The sequence below is a fragment of the Pleurodeles waltl genome, chromosome 8 (assembly GCF_031143425.1).
Source record: "Pleurodeles waltl isolate 20211129_DDA chromosome 8, aPleWal1.hap1.20221129, whole genome shotgun sequence".
Taxonomy (NCBI): domain Eukaryota; kingdom Metazoa; phylum Chordata; class Amphibia; order Caudata; family Salamandridae; genus Pleurodeles; species Pleurodeles waltl.
Window position 1 is genome coordinate 17,162,014 of NC_090447.1, and position 24,316 is coordinate 17,186,329.

The 24,316-nt window shown below is 45.4% G+C and overlaps 1 protein-coding gene across 1 annotated transcript in view; it reads left to right on the top strand.

Annotated features, from left to right (window-relative positions):
* LOC138249301 (extracellular calcium-sensing receptor-like) overlaps positions 1-24,316 on the top strand; it is a 122,465-nt gene that overhangs the window by 53,561 nt on the left and 44,588 nt on the right. Inside the window, exon 4 of the mRNA XM_069203259.1 lies at positions 12,058-12,285. Within this exon, the coding sequence (XP_069059360.1) occupies positions 12,058-12,285 (228 nt within the window). The remainder of the gene's footprint in view (positions 1-12,057; positions 12,286-24,316) is intronic.

Here is a 24,316-nt window from a genome sequence, read left to right on the forward strand (position 1 = left end):
GAAAAATTCTCCCCATGAAGTACTCCGCTGAAATGAAACCTTCTGCCATTAAACCAAATGACAAATGCTTGAAGCAAGTTGTTCTTGCAGGTTCTCTGGAGCTTTGGGAAATTTCCAAGTCCAACGCAGACCGGACATCTATTTTTCAGAACTTCAGGAACCTTTGAGTGGGACAAGCCTGAAATCTAATCCTGCTTTGTGAAACTGCCAGACAGATACTTTTTCCAACACGTCCTTCTGAAGCTCTGGAGGATGCTTTCAAAAGTTTTAAAACTTTCCTCTGGTACATAAGCAACCACAGAGGTACCCTTCTAACGTCCCCAGGACCTCAAGGAAAGGCACTTAGAGGCTCTCAGCATGTCAGACAGAGACCAGCTACAAAGTCCAGTCTAGGTCCAGTTGCAGCTATGTGGCAGTTACAGCCTGGCCAGTGACAATGTTGTTTTGGGCTTAGTCATATGGGGAACATGCCCTTCATAACATGTTCCACTCTTATATATTGTGCAACTTACCTTGTATTACACTCCACAGGTTGCATTCAACTTTCCTTGATAGAGGATTTTTTTTGCATTATTCACTATGGCCTTATAGGAAAGTCAACCATGCCAATTAAGTTAAAAAACACTTTCAACCTGTTTAAAAGGTGAGTCCATGCATTTTACTTCTTTTTAGCTGGAAAAAGTGCATAGAGTTTTCATGCCAGGAAAAGGGGAAGGACTAAATTGAAGGGAAACTACACAAAACATTGGTACATTCATACATGAAGCCCCCAATCTCACCCAAAATCTAGAATTATCAAGGGTCAGGTAGTCTCTGAGAGGGGTTCCTGTTGCCCTAATGAATGCCAGTGACCGGCTCATCTTTCGACTCGAGCTCAATATTGATGGAAACCATTAAAACCCAAAGAAGCATCACACTTAACATGTTTGGGTTTTTAACATACATGGGGTATCCAGTGATAAAAAGGATATCCTTTGGGCTAACCTGAAGATATTTTCACCTTAGCTTATTTTACCTGTTTCCCCTGGTCACCCAGTATTTACAATATTAAAAACTCTCTCTTATTAGTGTTGAGTCTGCCCTGGTAGTACTGTCTTATCAGGGTGGGATGAGTTTGCCTAGGATAAGCCATGCCACAAAATGTGGGTAAGGCTTTCTTATCCAATATGACTAGCATGTCCACACGTATCAGTGTCTATGTAGGTGAGACTAAAAGAGATAAAAACTCATTACACATAAAATAGGGAGTAGCCAAAATTAGTATCTCACCTCCATTTTTCTAGTCCATCACATCTTGTTGTGATATATTATCTTTGTTACAGTATATGTAAAGTAAAATCCTTCTCTTTTTGCGTGACTGACAAATTTATGTTCACACTTTCAGAGGTTTAGGCATAGTTTCTGCAGCAGTTGCATTTTTTGGTCAGTTTTTTAGGAATACCTGGATGTTTCACATTGGGACTTTCCAGCCTTGCCAATACAAAGGGCCACATTTTGAGTTTGGCGGATGGGAAAGCCCATCTGCCAAACTCCTGACAGGGTTGCCACCGCTGTAGTGGTGACCATTTTTCCGGACCTATTAGGTGTTTCCTGCTAGGCTGATGGAGGTTTCTGACCATCAGCCTAGCAGGAAACAGGGGACAGCATTGTCTCCAGCTCGTATTCAAGCCGGAGGCAATGCTGTTGCCTGCAGGGTGCCCCAGCACAGTAGACAGTGAACATTGTGAGGATGCTGGCCAGGAGGACCGCTGCACTGCCTCTGCCAAGTGCATGGGTACCCTGTGGCCCTCTGCACCTGCTCTCTGCCAGATTTTTCATGGTGATGAAACCACCATGAAAGGCTGCCCTGATGGATTACAACCTCCACCCGGCATCAATCCATCTGGATCACAAATCCCGGTGGAGATGGTGGAATCCTGACAGTCTGGCTGCCACCGTGAGGCCCAAAGTCTCTTTTCAACTCCACACGAGAATCGCTTGGAGTAACTGGATATTCTTTTGGAGCAAGAATAGCTATAGATTTTCACAAGACTTTACCCTAGCTGCTGTGTATCATGGAAGCTACTTTGATGCTGTGTACCACAAAGAGAGTATCTGTTTTTCTTCTAATGTGGTGAGTTCAGTGCTTAATTTGTGCTTGTTGTTTCCAGTGAAAAGCACTGGCACCTATTTTTTAGGGCTGGGGCTTATTCTTCTGCCCCAAGCATTTGCTGCGACCAAAAGACACATATGGGAAAGACGGAGGAAGAGAAAAACAAAAAAGTGTCACAAAGGGAAAAAGCAGAAAGCTGCAAGAGTGAGCTGAATGGGCAGAGAGTGGCTTAAAATGGATTTAAGATGGCTTCAGGATTACGCTGCCTCAGTATTCCATGATCGCACATTTAAATGCAGCAGCCGCGTGTTTAAGAAGAGGGCTTTGAGCACTGGCATGTTTTTATTTACAAATTAAGCATTGGGTGAGTTTCCTTCATTACAGAACCTCGCAGTATCTGTCTTCTTTTGGCCTGAGAGCCTTGAGCTGATTGTTTTTGTCTAGTTCCAGGACTGCCCCAGTTCCTGAGCTTGTGACTTCCTAAATCATGAACTGAAAAGTGTGCCAGGATCGGATTGCTGCAATGTTTATGTGCTGGGCTTTGAGTTCTGCTATAGACACCCAGTTTGAATAGATAGGGATTAGGGCTTGCTTAGGAGACTGGCATGAGCTCTCATTTAACACCTTTCTAGCCATGCAACTCATTCACTCCTTTCCCCTGGCTACTGCTTCCTAAGTGCACACATCGGGACGTCAGGTTTTCTAAGTAGCAGCCCAACAAGTCAGGAGAGTTGTCAGTGAGTTTGCGCTGCTCGCAGACACCCAAAACAGTGGGAACATCACTCGAGAACATAGACAGAAACTACTGATAAGCCCCTTGACATAGTTAAGTGTCAGGGGTTGCTTCTTTGCCTCTTCATATATGTGTTTATTTCTGTCTTGTGTTTAGGGTGTGTTGTGATTAAAGTGCATTCGCTTTCAAAATGATAAAGAACTAGCTGGACATTCAGAATTATTTTTCACTTTTGTGTAGCTCTAGGCTATGAGTCACCCCACTTTTCCTGAGTAAGTCTGAGGTCACTGTGCATTCCTAACTTGAGGATAAAGTGCTGAAAAAGCTGTATTTATGTTCTGTTTTCAGTCCAGCAGTAGGTTGGCCCAGGGAGAATTGTCAAAATTAAAGCCCTATTGTGCTTGCTTGCTTCAGAGAACTTGAAACAGCTATTATAACAAGACCCCCTCATGCAGGTAAAACTCAGATATCTGAATTGTATTTATCTATTTCATATTCATGTAGATGTTCGGGTTTAGTCAGAGAAGAAAACTTTGATTCTATGTTCATTTAATTTCAAATGTCTATGTTTCAGCTCTTTTTAGTCTGTTGGTTAACCCTATGTAGTTGTTTGAAGGAACAGAAATAGATTCATCAGTTTGTACACATTTGGACAGCATCATCACTTTTGAACCTATGTTTGAGTGTATAGAGTGGATGTTCTGCTCCACCTCAAACAAAAGCTGAAATTAAGGCCCAGATTTATGAAAAGTGGCACTTCACATCATGAAGTACCACTTTTCTGGCACCCCCGTGTGCCCTCCTGATGCTACCATGTGTGCTCTGTATTTAAGATTTGGCGCACCATGGTGGTTATAGGAACAAAAGCGTCAACATTTGTGATGCCACAGTGGCGCTTTGGTCCACTAGCATAAAACATTCTGACACTAGTGGAGCAAAGTGCAAGGAGGCCCATTGATTCCAATGGGCGCGTCCTTTTAACGCCTGCTTTCAGCAGCCATTAAAATGATGCCAAAAATGGCCTAATGAAATCTTGCCAATTGCATTGTGGCATTTCTGCGAGCCTCCTTGCGCCGGAACACCCACTGTGCATCCATTATGCATGGCGCATGCATATTATGGGGCAAAAGGTTTGTAAAGTGGGACATGCATGGATTGTGCCACATAACGCCACATTAGCGTCAGAAAAATGTGGCAGGAGATGGCGCAAGGCCATTCTTAAATTTGGGCCAAAGTATTTTAAAAGGAAGTTAATATTTTCATTGAAGGTTATAATGAAAATGATCTATTAATGACACCAATGACATTTCAGTTCTATGTCCTGAGAGAACATGCACATGTGTGGGGATGGAGCAGCCGCACATTGTCTGGCGTTCAAGCTGAGGTTTCAGCAGTTCAGAGATCTCTAGGATAACTGCGCTGCTCAGTCTGTATTTATCATAAATCTTATCCTCAGTTTGTTGAAATAGTGTCTGCCTGGTTCGGTATATCCTCTCCTGTCTCTGCATCCTCCTCCTCTGCTGGGCGGCGTGGACTCTCCTCCTCCTCTGCTGGGCGGCGTGGACTCTCCTCCTCCTCTGCTGGGCGGCGTGGACTCTCCTCCTCCATGCAATCACGTATAGTGCATCCATTTAGAGAAACCCGGATGCCATCTGGGTCTCCTTTTATACTTTGGTTCTGGTCACCACCTGCTCTGAATCAGTGGTAATCTGGATGTGCAAAACGGGCTTTATGCGACTAGTCGCAATTTGCCACTGCCTTGTGCATTCGGTTTGCGACCCTCAATTTGCGACTTCGTAATTGCGAGTCGCAATTTCAAGTCGCAATTTTTGCAAGTCGGTAGTGGGTTGCATCTCTATTTGGAACTTCAAAATGGCATTGGTACATACCATTTCGCTTTTTGCGAGGTCGCAAATAGCACTGCGACCCATTTGCGACTCGCAAACCTTTCGTACATCTGGCCCCTAGTAACAACTATTGGTACTGCAGCAGCATCATAAAAGAATTTTCATGATTTTATATATGACTCAAGAGGGACATCTAGTAAAGCCTTGAGGAATTGCAGCTCTAAGCTCTAAAAGATTGTTGAAGATTTTGAATGGAGAGCCATCTCTAGTAGCAACTTGAGGAACAGAAGTTTCAGGAAAAAATGCAACTGTTCTTGCATCTGACTCGAAAGGGACCAATATATATATATATATATATATATGAGCTTTCGGTGAGCACACAATTTGTACCCTTAGAGTATCCTTCATGCCCCGTTGGTGCCTTTCTGCCATTTTAGAAGGGAAGTGATATATACAGGGAGTGCAGAATTATTAGGCAAGTTGTATTTTTGAGGATTAATTTTATTATTGAACAACAACCATGTTCTCAATGAACCCAAAAAACTCATTAATATCAAAGCTGAATATTTTTGGAAGTAGTTTTTAGTTTGTTTTTAGTTTTAGCTATGTTAGGGGGATATCTGTGTGTGCAGGTGACTATTACTGTGCATAATTATTAGGCAACTTAACAAAAAACAAATATATACCCATTTCAATTATTTATTATTACCAGTGAAACCAATATAACATCTCAACATTCACAAATATACATTTCTGACATTCAAAAACAAAACAAAAACAAATCAGTGACCAATATAGCCACCTTTCTTTGCAAGGACACTCAAAAGCCTGCCATCCATGGATTCTGTCAGTGTTTTGATCTGTTCACCATCAACATTGCGTGCAGCAGCAACCACAGCCTCCCAGACACTGTTCAGAGAGGTGTACTGTTTTCCCTCCTTGTAAATCTCACATTTGATGATGGACCACAGGTTCTCAATGGGGTTCAGATCAGGTGAACAAGGAGGCCATGTCATTAGATTTCCTTCTTTTATACCCTTTCTTGCCAGCCACGCTGTGGAGTACTTGGACGCGTGTGATGGAGCATTGCCCTGCATGAAAATCATGTTTTTCTTGAAGGATGCAGACTTCTTCCTGTACCACTGCTTGAAGAAGGTGTCTTCCAGGAACTGGCAGTAGGACTGGGAGTTGAGCTTGACTCCATCCTCAACCCGAAAAGGCCCCACAAGCTCATCTTTGATGATACCAGCCCAAACCAGTACTCCACCTCCACCTTGCTGGCGTCTGAGTCGGACTGGAGCTCTCTGCCCTTTACCAATCCAGCCACGGGCCCATCCATCTGGCCCATCAAGACTCACTCTCATTTCATCAGTCCATAAAACCTTAGAAAAATCAGTCTTGAGATATTTCTTGGCCCAGTCTTGACGTTTCAGCTTGTGTGTCTTGTTCAGTGGTGGTCGTCTTTCAGCCTTTCTTACCTTGGCCATGTCTCTGAGTATTTCACACCTTGTGCTTTTGGGCACTCCAGTGATGTTGCAGCTCTGAAATATGGCCAAACTGGTGGCAAGTGGCATCGTGGCAGCTGCACGCTTGACTTTTCTCAGTTCATGGGCAGTTATTTTGCGCCTTGGTTTTTCCACACGCTTCTTGCGACCCTGTTGACTATTTTGAATGAAACGCTTGATTGTTCGATGATCACGCTTCAGAAGCTTTGCAATTTTAAGAGTGCTGCATCCCTCTGCAAGATATCTCACTATTTTTGACTTTTCTGAGCCTGTCAAGTCCTTCTTTTGACCCATTTTGCCAAAGGAAAGGAAGTTGCCTAATAATTATGCACACCTGATATAGGGTGTTGATGTCATTAGACCACACCCCTTCTCATTACAGAGATGCACATCACCTAATATGCTTAATTGGTAGTAGGCTTTCGAGCCTATACAGCTTGGAGTAAGACAACATGCATAAAGAGGATGATGTGGTCAAAATACTCATTTGCCTAATAATTCTGCACTCCCTGTATATGTATATAATGTGCGTGAAATAACTGTTCATTAAATATTGTTATGTATTGTATTGCTCTACTGACAGTGAAATGTTGCTTCTTTCTACTACAATATGGAGCAATAGGCTTTAATATAAAGGACTGGGATTATTGGCAAGCATTCAGAGAGTGACTCAAAAGTCAGTTTGCACAAAATAAGTTTGAATGCACTTAAACGTACTAGGAACCTCTAGTATTTTATACTTGAAAGGTGACAACCTCTTGTTTTACAAAAATAAAAAATGTTTAAGAACTTTTATGGAAGTATCTCGATCCATTAAATATTGACCACTGCCCCATTAGACTTTTGAAAACTTTATTACACATCTTTTCACACACATTTAAACATACACAGCTAAGATTAGTTATTTGAAGGCGCTTGTATTAACCAGTGAATGCAGTTTCCTAAATTATAGTAAGGTGTTGTTACTGACTTCACAAAAAATATAGATGCTTATTGACATCTTAATTTGGACTCGTTGTTACAAACCAGGTTTGGCAAATTAATTTAGCCGAGGGATAACAAGCACAATTCATTTAAATAGCAAAGTGTATTTACAAATGCATATGTTAAAGCCATACTCCCTTAGTTTGGCAAAGGTCATTTGAAGCAGTTGCATTTGACTTGAGAGGGCCCCCTAGTAGGCTTGTGGAATGTCAGCATCATGAAAGAATTGTAATGATTTTTCATTCAACTTGAAAGGAGCATCTGGTAACTCCTTGTGGAACTATAGCTCCGTAAAAGAACTTCAGTGCATTTGCGTGTGACTTGAGAGGGAGCTCTAGTAATGACTTGTGGAACTGCAGCTTCGTGAAAGAACTTCAGTGCATTTGCGTGTGACTTGAGAGGGAGCTCTAGTAATGACTTGTGGAACTGCAGCTTCATGAAAGAACTTCAGTGCATGTGCGTGTGACTTGAGAGGAAGCTCTAGTAATGACTTGTGGAACTGCAGCTTCATGAAAGAACTTCAGTGCATGTGCGTGTGACTTGAGAGGAAGCTCTAGTAATGACTTGTGGAACTGCAGCTTCATGAAAGAACTTCAGTGCATTTGCGTGTGACTTGAGAGGGAGCTCTAGTAATGAATTGTGGAACTGCAGCTTCATGAAAGAATGTTAAGGATACTACATCTGACTCAAGAGAGGCATCTATTAATGCCTTAGAGGTACTGAGTTAAGAACCAGTGCTAGTACCTATACTTACCAGATTGTCTTCACAAGTCTTCCGTAGTAATCAAGATATTTATTGAAAATTGAGATATTGATTTCGCAGTTTATATCAGCTTTGGCATATTTAATTATGTTCCAGAAAACAAGCACAATATATAAGAGGAGCAAAAGTGTCTATGTATATTTTTTATGTTGATGCCACACTCCCTTGACTTTGTGAAGGACATTTAAAGGAGTTGCACCTGAGCTATTGTAGCTTTGTGACAGACTTGTTAGACAGTTGATTCTGAATAGAGAGGGACTTCTAGTAAAGTTTCTAAGGGATGCAGCCTTGTTAAAGACTTCAAGCTTTTGCTTCTGACTCCAGAAGGACATCTAGTAATTACTTGATGTACTGTAGCTATGTGAAAGGCCAGACTGATTAGCTTTGACATTTTTAATTTTTTAGTTGGGAAAGCACCAAGGGCCATATTTATCATTATTTCACACAACAGAATGCAGCAAGGCACCGTGCTGTGCTGCGTGAAAGGGAGAGGGCAGGAATGTGCCAGATCTATCAAGATATGGCACATTCCTGCTCTCATGCTGAGCTAGTGCACAAACTTCTGCCTAGCGCCAATGGACCATGGTGCAAGGGTTCCTGCATTACAGGCAGGATTGGTTTTGTGGAGGCAGGGACATTTCCCATTACGCCTCCCCTGGGAACGCGTAGCATTCTGACGCATACCCAGGTCTACCAGTATTGGTAAATCTAGGAATGCTTCAGAATCCCATCCATGCTCCACCCAAGGCAGAGTAATACAAGGCAACGACTTGCACTGCCTTACATTACTCCAGATTAATTATGCAATGCAGGGCCATGCAAGGTGGCCTTGCGTGGCATGGTAAATCTCATTATAGGTTTGAATCGCCATGCACCCCCATGCGTGGTGCGAGGGCAACTCAAAACCCTTGATAAAGATGACCCTAGGTTTGCCCATTTAAACCTCTTACCTGTTTGCTCATCTTCCAAAGGGCTTCCAGGTCACTCTGAAGGTCATCCCACACTAATTATGGTGGTGTGATTACTCATTTTCCTTTCCTGTGCCCACCATGCGAAGGGGAATGTAAAATGTAAAGTGACCCCTCACAAGCAGGCAAAAAAGCTGCTGGCACACTGCTACTATGTATTCTTTATATTTAGAGGACACACTCTGGGCCCAATTCAGAAAGTTAAACTTAGGCCTAAAGTCTAACTTTTCTCGTTGTAAAGTTAGACTTTTGGTCTAACGTTAGACTTTTGGTCTAAATTTAGACCAAAAGTCTAACTTTACTTGTAGTAAGGTTAGACTTTTGGTCTGAGTTTAGACTTTTGGTCTAAACTTAGACTTTTGGTTTAAGTTTACCTTTGTGCATTGGGCCCTCTGAGTTTATGTGTTTATTTTCTCAATACAAAGAAGTTTACCAAGCAGGTGCTTTCAACATGTCGCCTACTTGGCAACCTTTTGTGGTGTGAAAAGAGTCACCAAAGGGTTGCCTCCCTTCATAGCAGAGTGATCCCTGTCAGGCATGTGGGGTTCTCTCAATCTGCTAAAATGGCTGAAGCTTAATGACCCTCTGCGTAAATCCTCCACATGTTTAGTTACATGAGTGCATGACCTCTTGAACATTTCAAATATAATTCTAGGTCAGTTTTTCTCCTAAGTAAGCTAGTTACATAAATAGATTGCTTTAGTTATTAGAACATTTTTCTTTTGTAGTGATTTTTCGTATTTTGATAAATGTATATTAAAGGCCGAAGAGTTTTCCTTCACTTTTATATACACAAAAAGGCCTTTCTTTCATCATAAAAACGTAGAGTGCAAGGTTATGTAACTTTTGACTTTTTTCTATTTAATAGCATGGTGACTGTTTTGTTGAATACATTTGCCACAGTGTCATTATAGTGTGATCAGGATAGGGAAGTCTACTCACAACATACATTTGCTTCATTGTTTTCGTGGGTACCATGTTTATTTTCCACCATCTCCTGTAAACAACTAGAATGTAGGCTTTGTGTCAGTAGTCTAAGTTTGCATTTTATTTAGTTTGCTAATAGATTCTATCAGTACATATCTTCTACTCCTGGGGTTTGTCAGAAGGGGTAACCAAAACCAAATTCCTTGCCTCATACTGTAATCTGTGAGATGTTGTTTTTAACAAAATACATTTTCACAGGCTGTAACACAGTTCAACACCAACCCACTCTTAAATGTCTATTGGATTTAACACACACGTTGAACAATAAATATTTCAGGCCGTCTGCCTTTGTCAGAACTTTTTATATTAAATGGATCCAGCCCGTAGCTATGATAATTAGCTTGTCACCATAATCAACTTGGTCTTGCTGTATTGAGCCAAAGCTTTCCCACAAGTCAAAAAATGCAATGCAAGCACTCTTTTTCAGTGAAAGCACACAACATCTGCCCTATCAAATATTGTATTCAAAGGAATAACATGAGAGAGAGGAGCCTTAGCTCCTTCCCCAGTAGTACTTCTGAAAGCACTTTTTTTCTGTTGATCACATAAGGTCCACATAAACACGTTTTCAAGCCGGAATTAACTAAGGGGCAGATTACGTGTTTGGACTTGTCGGGACGACACCACCGCCATGACTGTGCCCCCCACCCTATTGCAATGTTACCACCAGTCTGACCAGAGGAAACATTGAAATAGAGCGTTCCCACTTATTAGACTGGTGGGAACAGTGCTACGAGATAACACGCAGCTGCCTTAAAGGAGCCGAGTGCTACCTTGTAGCACAGAGGGGGCAGGCCATCACTCTTGGACCGCGCACTGTCTGCAAAGCAGACAGTTCACATTCCAACAGTACTGGGCCGGGGGGTCCCTGTACTGCCCATGCCATGGGCATGGCCAGTACAAGGGCACCCCTGTGGCCCCCTGCATTTGTTCTCCCCCAGCCTTTTCATGGTGCGTACATCGCCATGAACAGGCTGGCGAAGAACATGGTTGTATTAATCCAGGCAGCGCTGAGTTTAGTGACGCCCTGGCTGATTACAGCCAAGACCGCCATCAGCCCACCAGGAACAATGTTCCCAGTGGAGATGGCGGGTCCTTCGCGGGTCTGCCCGTCTGGGTCATAGTTGGGCAGTCACACGACTCCAGAGTGTGGTGGTCCTTGGACCGCCACACTCATAATGTGGCCTAGGTGTCACTGTGGATTTTCTGAATTGGCCTGCAAATTTGGCTGTAACTAAGTATTGAAATACATAGACAGGCGTGAATGTGCATGTTGGTTATTCACAATAACAAGTACAGAAATGGGTGTAAGCATGCAAGTAAGATACATTAAGGTGCAATTACAGAAGAAACTTTCAGAGCAAGGTGCAATTAACCATGATCCTTATGGGACAGACATTTAATTTATCAAGAAGCATCCAATGTGCAATTTAACAAGAACCCTGAAAAATAATTTTTTGAAGTAAGGTACAGTGACAATGCTGATTTTATCTGAGTGTGTCCACTTGTATCTGGAAAATTTCTCTCTTATCAAGTGATAATTTACCTCACTTGTTTCTAAAAAAATCAAAAAGAAAAATCATGGTATTGCACAAACGGACCTCCATGGAGAAAGGCCCAGCAATTACTATATTTTTACTAAAACTGCACCTGACCTATTGGTTGACGCATCTTTAGCGAAAACCCCTACAAAAGTTATGGGAATCTTGAAATCTGCACACCAGTTGCCAAAGGTTAACAGTCTGCTAGGCCTAACATCACAATGTGTGCCACATAAAAAAAATGGGATGCACAGTGACTGGCTCCAGACCCAACTACAGTCCTTCCAGGCATGGTGCTTTCAGTCAAAATCACCCTTTGTAATGATGCCAGGACAATTACTTCCTGGTTGAGTTAACTATTGGTCAGTTTGTCTCTTTGTCTGCGCATATATATCTACTTATCTATCTATCTATCTATCTATCTATCTATCTATCTATCTATCTATCTATCTATCTATCTATCTATCTATCTACCTATCTATCTATCTATCAGTCTTTCTACCCATCTAACGTGTTTTGTCTCTGTCTATTGATCATGAGTTAAAAGTTAAGAAAATAATTGTGCATATGGAAATATATGAGATTGTCCAAATGTGCATAAGTAATTATACAATTGGAAATACTTTAACCACTACAGATTCTTCATTATATGAAAAATCAACCTTTTGAGACAACTAGTGGGGAGAAATTGTTCTTTGACGACAACGGAGATGCTCCTGCCACCTATCTAATTCTAAATGTTCAGATATCCCCAGATGAAGAATTCCAGCTCGTTAAGGTGGGTACGCTGGACCCCAGAGGATCAGAAGGCAAAAATGTCCACATCGTAAAAGACACCATCCGCTGGAATGATGGATCATCGAAGGTGAGAGTAAAGTGCAAGAATGGAAAATCATTGTGTGTTGCCATCAGTATCCTAAACAAGTCTTATGAGAAGTGAAAGTCTTGTTGGAGGTGATATGTGATCCCTAATCAATAAATGAATATGAAAAGTGGGTTATTAGTTGAGGTGTATGGTAGTCATGTAATTATGGCACTGTACAATTAAGGTTTCAGGAAATTATAACCTCAGCTCAACCTGAAGTAGCCATGGCATAGAGTAGAGAGGCTTACCTTAGTAAAATGTGCAAAGCATCATCTAAACAATTAAAAAGTCAAAAACACAACATGATAAAATTCCGACTCCAAATTTTAAAAATAGAGAATATTTTAATGCGCAAATTTAAGTTTCAGAGCTAAAAAGCACTCAGCGCCAACTTCGGCAACTTGTTGTGCTAAAATAGATCAAAGTCGAAAGATAAGGACGACTGCCAACGAGTGTGGGACAGATATTGAGAGTAAGGGCCTAATTACGAGTGTGGAAGTCACTAGACAGCCAGACTGCTGTGGCGGTCTGACTGCCACGTTATGAACCTGCTGGTCCTACTGCAAGGGTACCGCCTTCTCCGCTGGGACTGGTGATCCTGATGGGATGATGGTGGGTGCAGGTTGCAATCAGCCAGGGTGGCGCTGCATGAAGTGCCCGCCATGCTGATTACAATCTGGTTTGAACAGGTGCAGGGGGCCACAGGGGGGCTCCTGCACTGCCCAGGCCTGTGGCATTAGCAGTGCAGGGGTTCCTCTGCCCAGCACCCTCGTAATGCGCACTGTCTGCACAGCAGACAGTGCACATTACAAAGGTGCTGTGGCCTCTGCAGGTGGCAGCTTTACACCCAGCTCGGTTATGACCCAGCGATAGTGCTGCCTCCACTTTCCCGCTAGACAGTGGGAAAGTCATAATGGGTCCGGCGGAGAGGTCGCCACTATAGTTCCCGTCCACCAAACTCCTAATCAGGGCCTAGGTTTCACCCGGTCAGTAGTTTTATCTTCTGACTTAGGACCTCATTACGAGTTTGGCGGTCATGAAACCACCAAACTTGTGGTGATGGTCGGACCGTTGCAGCTTTGATGGTCTGAACTCAGCACTCTCTGGCTGATTACAACCCCTCTTTCCCCCAGCCTTTTCTTGGCAGGGAGCCCGCCATGAAAAGGCTTGCAGAAAGAAAGTGCTGAGGACCCCCCCACCCAGCACCATCAGAATGCGCACTGCCTGCTTTTGCAGAGAGTGCGCACTCTGAGGGTGCTAGAATGTAAGGACATTGGCCTCGGCTTCCTTGAGGGTCAGCCCGGCGGAAACTCTTGTTACAATGTTCCTGTCAGCCAACGTGGCGGGAACATTGTTATATGCTGGGGGGGGAACGTCACTGCTATGTCTGTAGTGTCCTCCCCATGAGTTTGGCCATCCCTTGGTGGGACCACTAAATTAACCTCTGAAATAGAAGTCAAAAATCGTTAGCAGGAGAAGGCAACAGGCTGTGGCTGAGCTTGTTTTCACGAGGCCGAACAGCTGTCAGACAAACTCCCAGTGAAGCCAATGACTTTTTCTGGGAGATCTGCAATCAGGAGAAATTGAAAAATTAGTGCCCAGGGATGGTCTCCTGCTGGGCGTACATTTTTGGCACCTTCATCTTGTGGGGATATCTACCTTTTGCATTTTAGAGCTCAGATTCCTTCAGTGGGGCAAGGCTGCTCGATATAGCAAAATAGGCCTCCATATGGCCAATTTCATTCACCACAACATCCAGCTGAAGACAGATTTGCTACTACAGAAATACTCAGAGCAGGAGCATCCTGAGACTTTGTCTCAGTGGCAATACACCTGCGTCAGATGAACTAAGCAGGTTGCTTCTGATCGTATGATGGTTCTCCAGGACAAAATCCTTTAAATAAGTCCCAGCTTTTAGGGTTCGGCAGGAAGGTATACTTTGACACTTATTGAAGGTCCCAAGGACATTAAGGGCACCTTAGGGGTCAGAACTCACTCCAACAAGTCCAGGGCAGATTCAGTTGGAACTGATCAGCTAGGCTCTTGAAGAACGTGGCCTTATTACAGCTTTTGTGTCTCTGTGGCTTAACATGAGGTCAGCTGACTAATCCTCAGAGTCGTCAGAGTCCACTTCTATGTCCTCAGTACATGTGGGAGCAGGTCCAGCCCTGCCTCTGCAGTCCTTCTTCTATCTTCCACAGGTCCAGAGGTGTTCTGAAAAGTTTATTGGGTGAGCCATATTCACGCCCAGTATCAAGTGCCAACCTGTGGGTGGGGGAAAGTATTGGATACTCTCAAACCAATAAGGTAAAAGTTACTGGGGTTGACGGTACCCACTTTTGCAGTGCTTTCGTTATGTTACTGGACACAATCACACAGTGCCCTCTCTTCCTTATGGTCAATCAAAAACTGATTCTGGGGACAGACCCTCTCCCACTGGGATTGTTGCGTTGCTGGTTAGCAGGGCAACGGCGAGGGCTGGGTCAGGTAAGAGCTACGTCAGCTTATGAGAGAGGAGGCACCCTTTGATGTTAAAAAAGTTTCTGAATATAGCCCACATGGCCATCCTATCAATGGGAAAACATCTCCCCACACCTAAGCCATTTGTGCACTGTCAAGAAGTATTACACATTTCACTGCAGGGGGGATATCAACACTCAGGGGTTACTGAACATTGGCAGAAAGCCCAATGAGCTTTGGTAGGAAAATACCAGCTTTCTAAAACGTGGCATTTTCAAAATAGTTATACAAAAACTGACTTGAGAACTCAGTTGAATTTTACATTTCAATTTGAATGAGTGTTTGAATAACTTTTCTAGTTATTCCCAAACTGAAATTAAGCATTCAAATGTGTAGGTTAGAACATAACTCAGTGTTTTCCTATGGGAGAGTCAGCCCTACTGCAGTGAAAAAGAACTTTGGAAATTATTCACTGCCAGGGCATGTAAAGGATATGCCCTACCTTTTAAATACCATACATCCAGCTCTTTGGGAATTTAGGTCCTACCTTAAGGGTGACCTATAAGTATTTAAAAGGAAGGTTTAATTCTGTTTTAATTTGCGAAGTTGCGGTGGCAGACCTGGAGACAAGCTGTGCATGGTCACTTTAGTGGTGGCCCAATATATGCTGCAGTCTAACATCTAACATTTAACTTACATGCAGCCCTGGGGACACTTTTGTTCTAGTTTGAAGACGTAGCTTGTATACTCAGCCTTTTATTCCAGTGAAGTTGAACGTGGACACAGAATGGATGTAGGTCCCTGATACTGTACGGGTTTTGAGGGACAGTTGAGACATAGACTTTTTCTAGTGTTCCTCCTGGCATGTGACCCACATTTCTGTAAAAGCAGCTTTGTAACTATCTATTTAAGTACCTAGATTAGTCTCCTGATTTGAATCTAGGTCATATTATCTTTCATCCCTGAATCCTTACAGAAATATGAAGCTTTCTGCCACAATTTGCGTGATGCACCTGTCACTGTCCAATTAATTCAAACATATGCACGTCCCTTACATTCCTCATGTTCAGCATCAGATTCCTGTCACCGAACATCTTGACTTAGAACTCAAATGGTTTTGGCACTTCCCCAGATCTACATGGTCTTTTAAATCTGGGGATGCATCAAAATCCATGTGTGCAGTATGGGAACACCCACCGCAACACTCAAGGAACGCCCCCCCAGCACAGAGTAAGGCAACACAACGATTCCCGCTGCCTTGCCTTACTCCATATTTATGAGGCCATTTAAAGCCATGCAAAGTGGTTTTGTGTGGCTTCATAAATATGACTTAGTGGTTTATGCTGCTGTTGCATCACAAAAAGTGACGTAACAGCGGAACAGGGGCCTCAAAAATATGGCCCCTGGTGCCTGACGTGCAGGACTGAACTGAACTAAACCTAAAGAGGGCTGAGTCATTTTATCATCTGTGGCAGCTCCTTTCTAGGCAGCATACAAGGTCCGCAAAGTAAAAGCATTGATTCTATAGCAAAAGAAACAATACATACAGAGATCCCAAGACTTTAATCCAGAGCTGACATTCCCGAGGATTTTCTTTTTTCAATATTAAGATACTTTCTTAAAATATGCAAAGGAATATCATATTACACCAGTTATTTACCTACACCCTTAACAGCACACAACAGTAACAAATATTAGAACCTGTGAACTTGATTTGCTGCCCTACAACCCCCTCTATTGACACCATAGATGCGCTATATTTACAATATAGAGCTCCATGGCACATGTTGTCACAAATGCCTCAGGAATTCAGATGCATCTTGTTAGACCTGACAGCCTTAGGGTAGTCACCCCTAACTTTTTGCCTGCCTCCCTCCACTTTTTGGACACTGTTTTTGCTGGTTTATAGACTCTGCGCACTTTACCTCTGCTAACCAGGGCTAAAGTGCATATGCTCTCTCCCCTAAAACATGGTAACCTGGAATCATACCTGATTGGACTATTAATTTACTTATAAGTCCCTAGTAAGGTGCACTCTATGTGCATAGGGCTGGTAAATTAAATGCTACTAGTGGGCCAGCAGCACTGGTTGTGCCACCCACTTAAGTAGCCCCTTCTCCTTGTCTCAGGCCTGCCATTGCAAGGCCTGTGTGTGCAGTTTCACTGCCACATCGACTTGGCATTTAAAAGTTCTTGCCAAGCCTAGAACTCCCCTTTTTCTACATATAAGTCACCCTTAATGTGTGCCCTAGGTAACCCCTAGGGCAGGGTGCTGTGTAGGTAAAAGGCAGGACATGTACTTGTGTAGTTATATGTCCTGGTAGTGTAAAACTCCTAAATTCGTTTTCACACTCCTGTGAGGCCTGCTCCCTTCATAGGCTACCATTGGGGCTGCCCTCATACACTGTTGAAGTGGCAGCTGCTGATCTGAAAGGAGCAGGAAGGTCATATTTAGTATGGCCAGAATGGTAATACAAAATCCTACTGACTGGTGAAGTCGGATTTAATATTACTATTCTAGAAATTCCACTTTTAGAAAGTGAGCATTTCTTTGCACTTAAATCCTTCTGTGCCTTACAATCCACGTCAGGCTGGGCTTGGTTGACAGTTCCTTGTGCATTCACTTAGACACACCCCAAACAGAGGGTACTCAGCCTCACTTGCATACATCTGCATTTTGAATGGGTCTTCCTGGGCTGGGAGGGTGGAGGGCCTGCTCTCACACAAAGGACTGCCACACCCCCTACTGGGACCCTGGCAGACAGGATTGAACTGAAAGGGGACCTGGTGCACTTCTTAGCCACTCTTTGAAGTCTCCCCCACTTCAAAGGCACATTTGGGTATAAAACCGGGCCTCTGCCCTACCTCATCAGACACTTGCTGGAGAAGAAACCTGAACCAGAAACTACATCCTGCCAAGAAGAACTGCCTGACTGCTCAAAGGACTCACCTGTCTGCTTCCTACAAAGGACTGCTGCCTTGCTGAACTCTTGTCTGGCTGTGAAAGTGCTCTCCATGGGCTTGGATAGAGCTTGCCTCCTGTTCCTTGAAGTCTCAGGACCAAAAAGACTTCTCTCTTTTACTTGGACGCTCCGTGCGCCGAAAATTTCGACGCACAACTTGTTTCGCGGCGAGAAAAACGCCGCACTCCGACGCTGATCGACGCGACGCTCTCGGGACGATCGAAGATCCGACGCGTGGCCTCGCAAGGACAACGCCGCCCGACCTATAGAGGAGAAATCGACGCAACGCCTGCCGTGAGATCTTAATTTTAACGCGCAGCCCCGCAGATCGAAATCTAGAGGAGAAATCGACGCGACGCCTGCCGTGAGATCGTAATTTCGACTCGCAGCCCCGCAAGAAAATCCACGCACAGACCCGGGACATCTGGTAATCCCCGCGATCCACAGAAAGAGACTGCCCGCGCGCCGGAAAACGACACCCGACTTCCCCGCGTGGAAAATAACGACACAAGTCCGTGTGTGCTGGGGAGAAATCGACGCACACACCCTTTTTCCACGCACCTCTTCTCTTGTGGCCCTCTGAGGAGATTTTTCCACTCCCAACCAGGTACTTGTGCTTGAAAGAGACTTTGTTTATATTCTAAAGACTTAAGACACTTTATATCACTTTTCAGTGATATTTCTACAAGTTCCCATTGCAACTTTATTCTTTTTGACCTACAATTATCCTGATAAATATTATATATTTTTCTAAACACTGTGTGGTGTATTTTTGTGGTGCTATATGGTGGTATTGTATGATTTATTGCACAAATACTTTACAGATTGCCTTCTAAGTTAAGCCTGACTGCTCGTGCCAAGCTACCAGAGGGTGGGCACAGGATAATCTTGGATTGTGTGTGACTTACCCTGACTAGAGTGAGGGCTTTTGCTTGGACAGGGGGTAACCCGACTGCCAACCAAAAACCCCATTTCTAACATTGGTGATCAGCGGTGAGGATAGGACTTGCATTTGTGTAGTGACATACAGTAGCTAAGTATTTCACTACCTACCCACAGTTGAAGGTCAACTTGGTTTTTATCTCTTTTTGAAAACCCGATTTTTTTCCTGACAATTTTCAAAAACGAAATCCTCACTCAATATGTCTCTGACTGGGTCTCAGACAGGGGAATTTGACCTAGTCCAGTTGGATGCATATACGGTCAAACAACTAAGAGGATTCTGCAGGGCATTGAGGGTACCCACCCCAGGGGCCTCCAGAAAGGAGGACTTTCAAGTGGCGCTGAGGGCCTGGGCAGAAGCCCATTTAGAGGATGATGAGGAAGAGGAGCCAGAACATGGCCCCTCAGAGGAATTTTCACTATCTGTGAATGGTGTTACCACTGCAATTGTGCCCCCTTCCAGACCAGGGAGCAGTGTCTCTATGCAAAGCCTGACCGCAGAGGAAATGGCAAAACTGAAAATTGAGGCTCAACAGGAGGAGAGGAGGGCAGAGAGAGAAGCCAAACAAGCTGAGGCTGAAAGAGCAGCCAAACAGATTGAAGCTGAAAGAACAGCCAAACAGATTCAAGCAGAAGCTGAAAGGTTGGCCAAACAAGCGGAAGCTGAAAGAGCAGCCAAACAGGTGGAAGCTGAAAGAGCTTTGGCTGAAAAGAAACTATTGTTGGCTCATGAACTGAGTCTCAAGGAGCTGGAGATCAAGGCGAGGCAGTCTGAATCCAGCAATAATGGTGGCAGCATACAGACAGGACCTGCTGGAGAAAAGAAGGTTCATATACCCAAAAATGTGGTGCCCAGTTTTGTGGTGGGAGATGACATAGATAAATGGTTAGCTGCTTATGAAGTTGCACTAAGGGCTCATGAGGTTCCTGAAGGGCAATGGGGGGTAGCGATTTGGGGTTATGTGCCGCCATTGGGGAGGGACACACTTCTCACATTGGATCAACCTGATCAAAACACATACCCACTTCAGAAAGCCACTTTACTTGCCAAGTTTGGGCTGACCCCTGAGGGATACCGTCAGAGGTTCAGGGACAGCACAAAACAAACCACACAAACATGGGTAGATTTCTTTGATTTCTCCAGTAAGGAACTGAATGGATGGGTGCAGGGCAACAAAGTAGCAGATTATAAAGGTTTATATGACTTGATTCAGAGAGAGCATATGCTTAATACTACTTATACAGAGTTGCGCCAGCACCTAGTGGATAGTAAGCTGACTGATCCCAGGAAGCTTGCTGAGGAGGCGGACCTCTGGGTTAGCACCAGAGTGTCCAAGAAGGTACCTGGGGGGGACTCCCACAAAGGTGGTCAGGGTTCCCAACAGAAGAAAGAGGGGGGAGATAAACTTGCAGATAAGGAACTCTCCAAAGGCCCCCAAAAGAATTCCCAGGGAGGGGGTGGCAACCCTTCCTTTTCCAAATTTGGGAAAAAGCCAGGGACATATGACAAGTCAGGGAAATCTAGCCCCAAATGCATGGAGTGTTACCAGTATGGTCACTACAAAGGCGATCCACAGTGCCCCAAGAGGGCACCGTCCACTACCGGACAGGCACCTGGGTTGACTAGTGTAGCGCTCGTGGGGGAGATGGACCCAAATAGCTTTGGGGAGCAGGTAGAGATTTCCCTAGTGTCCCTGGGAGAAGGAGAAATGGTGCCCAAGGCCCACATGCCCAGAAATACTTCCAAGTACCGGCAGTGGGTCACCATTGATGGGCAAAAGGTGGAGGCTCTGCGTGACACAGGAGCCAGTATGACTACTATCAAGAGTCAGCTGGTGTCAACAGAGCAGATAGTACCTAATACATTCCACCAGGTCAGAGTCGCTGACAATCGCGAGAGTCACCTACCGGTGGCTCTGGTTCCCTTTGAGTGGGGGGGGGGTCTCTGGTACTCTGAAAGTAGCTGTGAGTCCTGCCATGCCTGTAGATTGTCTGTTAGGCAATGATCTTGAGCACACTACTTGGAAAGAAGTGGAGCTCAGGTCTCACCTGGAGATGTTAGGGTTACCTGAGTGGGTCTGCATGACCACACGGTCCATGGCTGACCGAGAGGGAAGTCAAGGGCATCTGGAGCCTTAAACGATGGCCCAGAGAACTGCCAGGAGGAGGGACCAGGGGCGCGGGAAACCGGCCCCAGAAGTTCCCACAGTGGCTGACGGGGCTCCTGAGGAGGAGGCTCCCGAGCCAACTGGGGAAGACATTGCCGCCCTAGGTGACTTACCTGAGCTTGCTGGCTGGCAAGTTGAGGGTGGACCCACCAGGGAGGAATTCTGCAAAGCGCAGAAAGAATGTCCCACTCTGGAAGGTTTGAGGAAACAAGCCTCAAACCAGGCAGCAGGCGATGCCTCTGGCGATCACCACCTATATTGGGAGAATGATCTCCTCTACATTGAGCCTAAGGTTCCAGCCTTTGGGGCAGCACGTATGCTGGTGGTCCCCCAATGTTACCGAACCTTCCTACTGGGTCTGGCTCACAACATTCCCCTGGCAGGACATTTGGGGCAGGGCAAGACCTTTAACAGGCTTGTCACCCACTTTTATTGGCCCAAAATGAGGACACACTCAGATAAGTTCTGCAGATCTTGTCCTACCTGCCAGGCCAGTGGTAAAGCAGGAAAAAGGGTTAAAACCCCCCTGATTCCACTTCCTGTAGTTGGCACCCCCTTTGAAAGGGTGGGCATCGACATTGTTGGTCCCTTGGTCCCCAAAACTGCCTTAGGCAACAGGTTCATCCTGGTTTTGGTGGACCATGCCACCCGTTACCCAGAGGCAATCCCTCTGAGGACCGTAACTGCACAGGTGGTGGCCAGAACCCTGATGGGGATATTTACCCGTGTGGGATTCCCCAAAGAAATAGTGTCTGACAGAGGCACTGACTTCATGTCTGCATACATGAAGTCTCTGTGGGATGCGTGTGGTGTAACTTACAAGTTCACCACACCCTATCACCCCCAGTCTAATGGTCTTGTGGAGAGATTCAACAAGATCCTGAAAGGCATGATTGGTGGCCTCCCTGAGGCCATGAGGCGTAAGTGGGACGTCCTCTTACCATGCCTTCTCTTTGCTTACAGAGAGGTCCCGCAGAGGGGGGTAGGGTTCAGTCCCTTTGAGCTTCTCTACGGGTACCCTGTCAGGGGACCCTTAAGCATTGTCCAGGAGGGATTGGAGAAAGCTCCAAAGACACCCCCTCAGGATGTGGTCAGCTATATGTTGGCCCTCCGCAAACCAGATGACCCGCTTCTGGAAAGAGGCCCAAAGTAACCTTGAGGCCAGTCAAGAGGTAATGAAACACTGGTATGACCAGAAGGCCACCCTGGTAGAGTTTCAACCTGGAGACAAAGTGTGGGTAATGGAGCCAGTAGAGCCCAGAGCTCTCCAGGACCGCTGGTCTGGCCCATTTGAAATAAAGGAGCGGAAAGGGGAGGCCACTTACCTAGTGGACCTCCAAACCCCTAGGAATCCCCTAAGGGTGCTCCATGTGAACCGACTAAAAGCTCATTTTGAGAGGTCGGAGATCAACATGCTTCTGGTCACAGACGAAGGAACGGAAGAGGAGAGTGAACCTCTCCCCGACCTCCTCTCTGCCCAAGAAGGTGATGGGTCAGTAAGCGGGGTCATTCTGTCTGACTCCCTGACTCTAAACCAGAAAGGAGACTGCTATGAGCTGTTGGAGCAGTTCTCCCCCCTGTTCTCCCTTACTCCTGGACTGACCCACCTCTGTGTTCATGATATTGACACTGGTGACAGTCTCCCTGTGAAGAACAACATTTACAGGTTGTCGGATAAGGTGAAGGCCAGCATCAAGGAGGAGGTCTCCAAGATGTTGACTCTAGGGGTTATCGAGAAATCCAGTAGTCCCTGGGCCAGCCCAGTGGTGTTGGTTCCTAAGGCTACTGCCCCAGGTGCGAAGCCAGAACTCCGGTTCTGTGTGGACTACCGGGGTCTCAACTCAGTCACACGGACTGATGCTCACCCCATCCCCCGAGCTGATGAGCTCGTGGACAGGCTAGGCGCTGCCAAGTTCCTGAGTACGTTTGATCTTACTTCAGGGTACTGGCAGATCGCCCTGACTGAGGGGGCCAAGGAAAGATCCGCATTCTCAACCCCTGATGGCCATTACCAGTTCCGGGTGATGCCGTTTGGGTTGAAAAATGCCCCCGCTACCTTCCAACGGTTGGTTAACGGGGTCCTAGCTGGCAAGGATGCCTTCTGTGCAGCCTACCTGGATGACATAGCTGTCTACAGTTCCAGCTGGGAGGAACACCTGCTTCACCTCAAGGAGGTGCTTCAGGCCCTGCAACAGGCAGGCCTGACCATCAAGGCCAGTAAGTGCCAGATTGGGCAGGGTTCCGTGGTGTACTTGGGACACCTAGTGGGTGGTGGCAAGGTGCAGCCACTCCAGGCCAAGATTGAAACTATCAAGGCCTGGCAACCACTGCGAACGCAGACTGAGGTGAGAGCCTTTCTAGGCCTCACAGGATACTACTGCAGATTTGTCAAGGGCTATGGTACCATTGTAACACCCTTGACAGAACTCACTTCCAAGAAACAACCTAGGTTGGTGAATTGGACAGAGGCTTGTCAGAAAGCCTTTGACGCCCTGAAGGAAGCCATGTGCACGGCCCCCGTACTCATGGCCCCTGACTACTCCCAGGAATTTATCGTGCAGACAGACGCTTCAGAGCATGGCATAGGGGCAGTCCTAGCACAGCTGAATGAGGAGGGCAGAGATCAACCGGTAGTCTTTATTAGCAGAAGGCTAATACCAGGGGAACAGAGGTGGAGTGCTATTGAGAGAGAAGCTTTTGCTGTGGTCTGGGCACTGAAGAAGCTAAGACCCTACCTGTTTGGAACTCACTTCCGGGTTCAGACAGACCACAGGCCCCTCAGATGGCTCATGCAGATGAGGGGTGAGAATCCAAAACTCTTGAGGTGGTCCATTTCCCTACACGGGATGGACTTTACGGTGGAACATCGCCCAGGGGTTGACCACACCAATGCTGATGGTCTCTCCAGGTACTTCCGCCTTAGCGATGAGAGCTCCCAGGAGGTCGGGTAGCTCTCCCCACTTTCAGCTGGGGAGGACACATGTTAGACCTGACAGCCTTAGGGTAGTCACCCCTAACTTTTTGCCTGCCTCCCTCCACTTTTTGGACACTGTTTTTGCTGGTTTATAGACTCTGCGCACTTTACCTCTGCTAACCAGGACTAAAGTGCATATGCTCTCTCCCCTAAAACATGGTAACCTGGAATCATACCTGATTGGACTATTAATTTACTTATAAGTCCCTAGTAAGGTGCACTCTATGTGCATAGGGCTGGTAAATTAAATGCTACTAGTGGGCCAGCAGCACTGGTTGTGCCACCCACTTAAGTAGCCCCTTCTCCTTGTCTCAAGCCTGCCATTGCAAGGCCTGTGTGTGCAGCCTCACTGCCACATCGACTTGGCATTTAAAAGTTCTTGCCAAGCCTAGAACTCCCCTTTTTCTACATATAAGTCACCCTTAATGTGTGCCCTAGGTAACCCCTAGGGCAGGGTGCTGTGTAGGTAAAAGGCAGGACATGTACCTGTGTAGTTATATGTCCTGGTAGTGTAAAACTCCTAA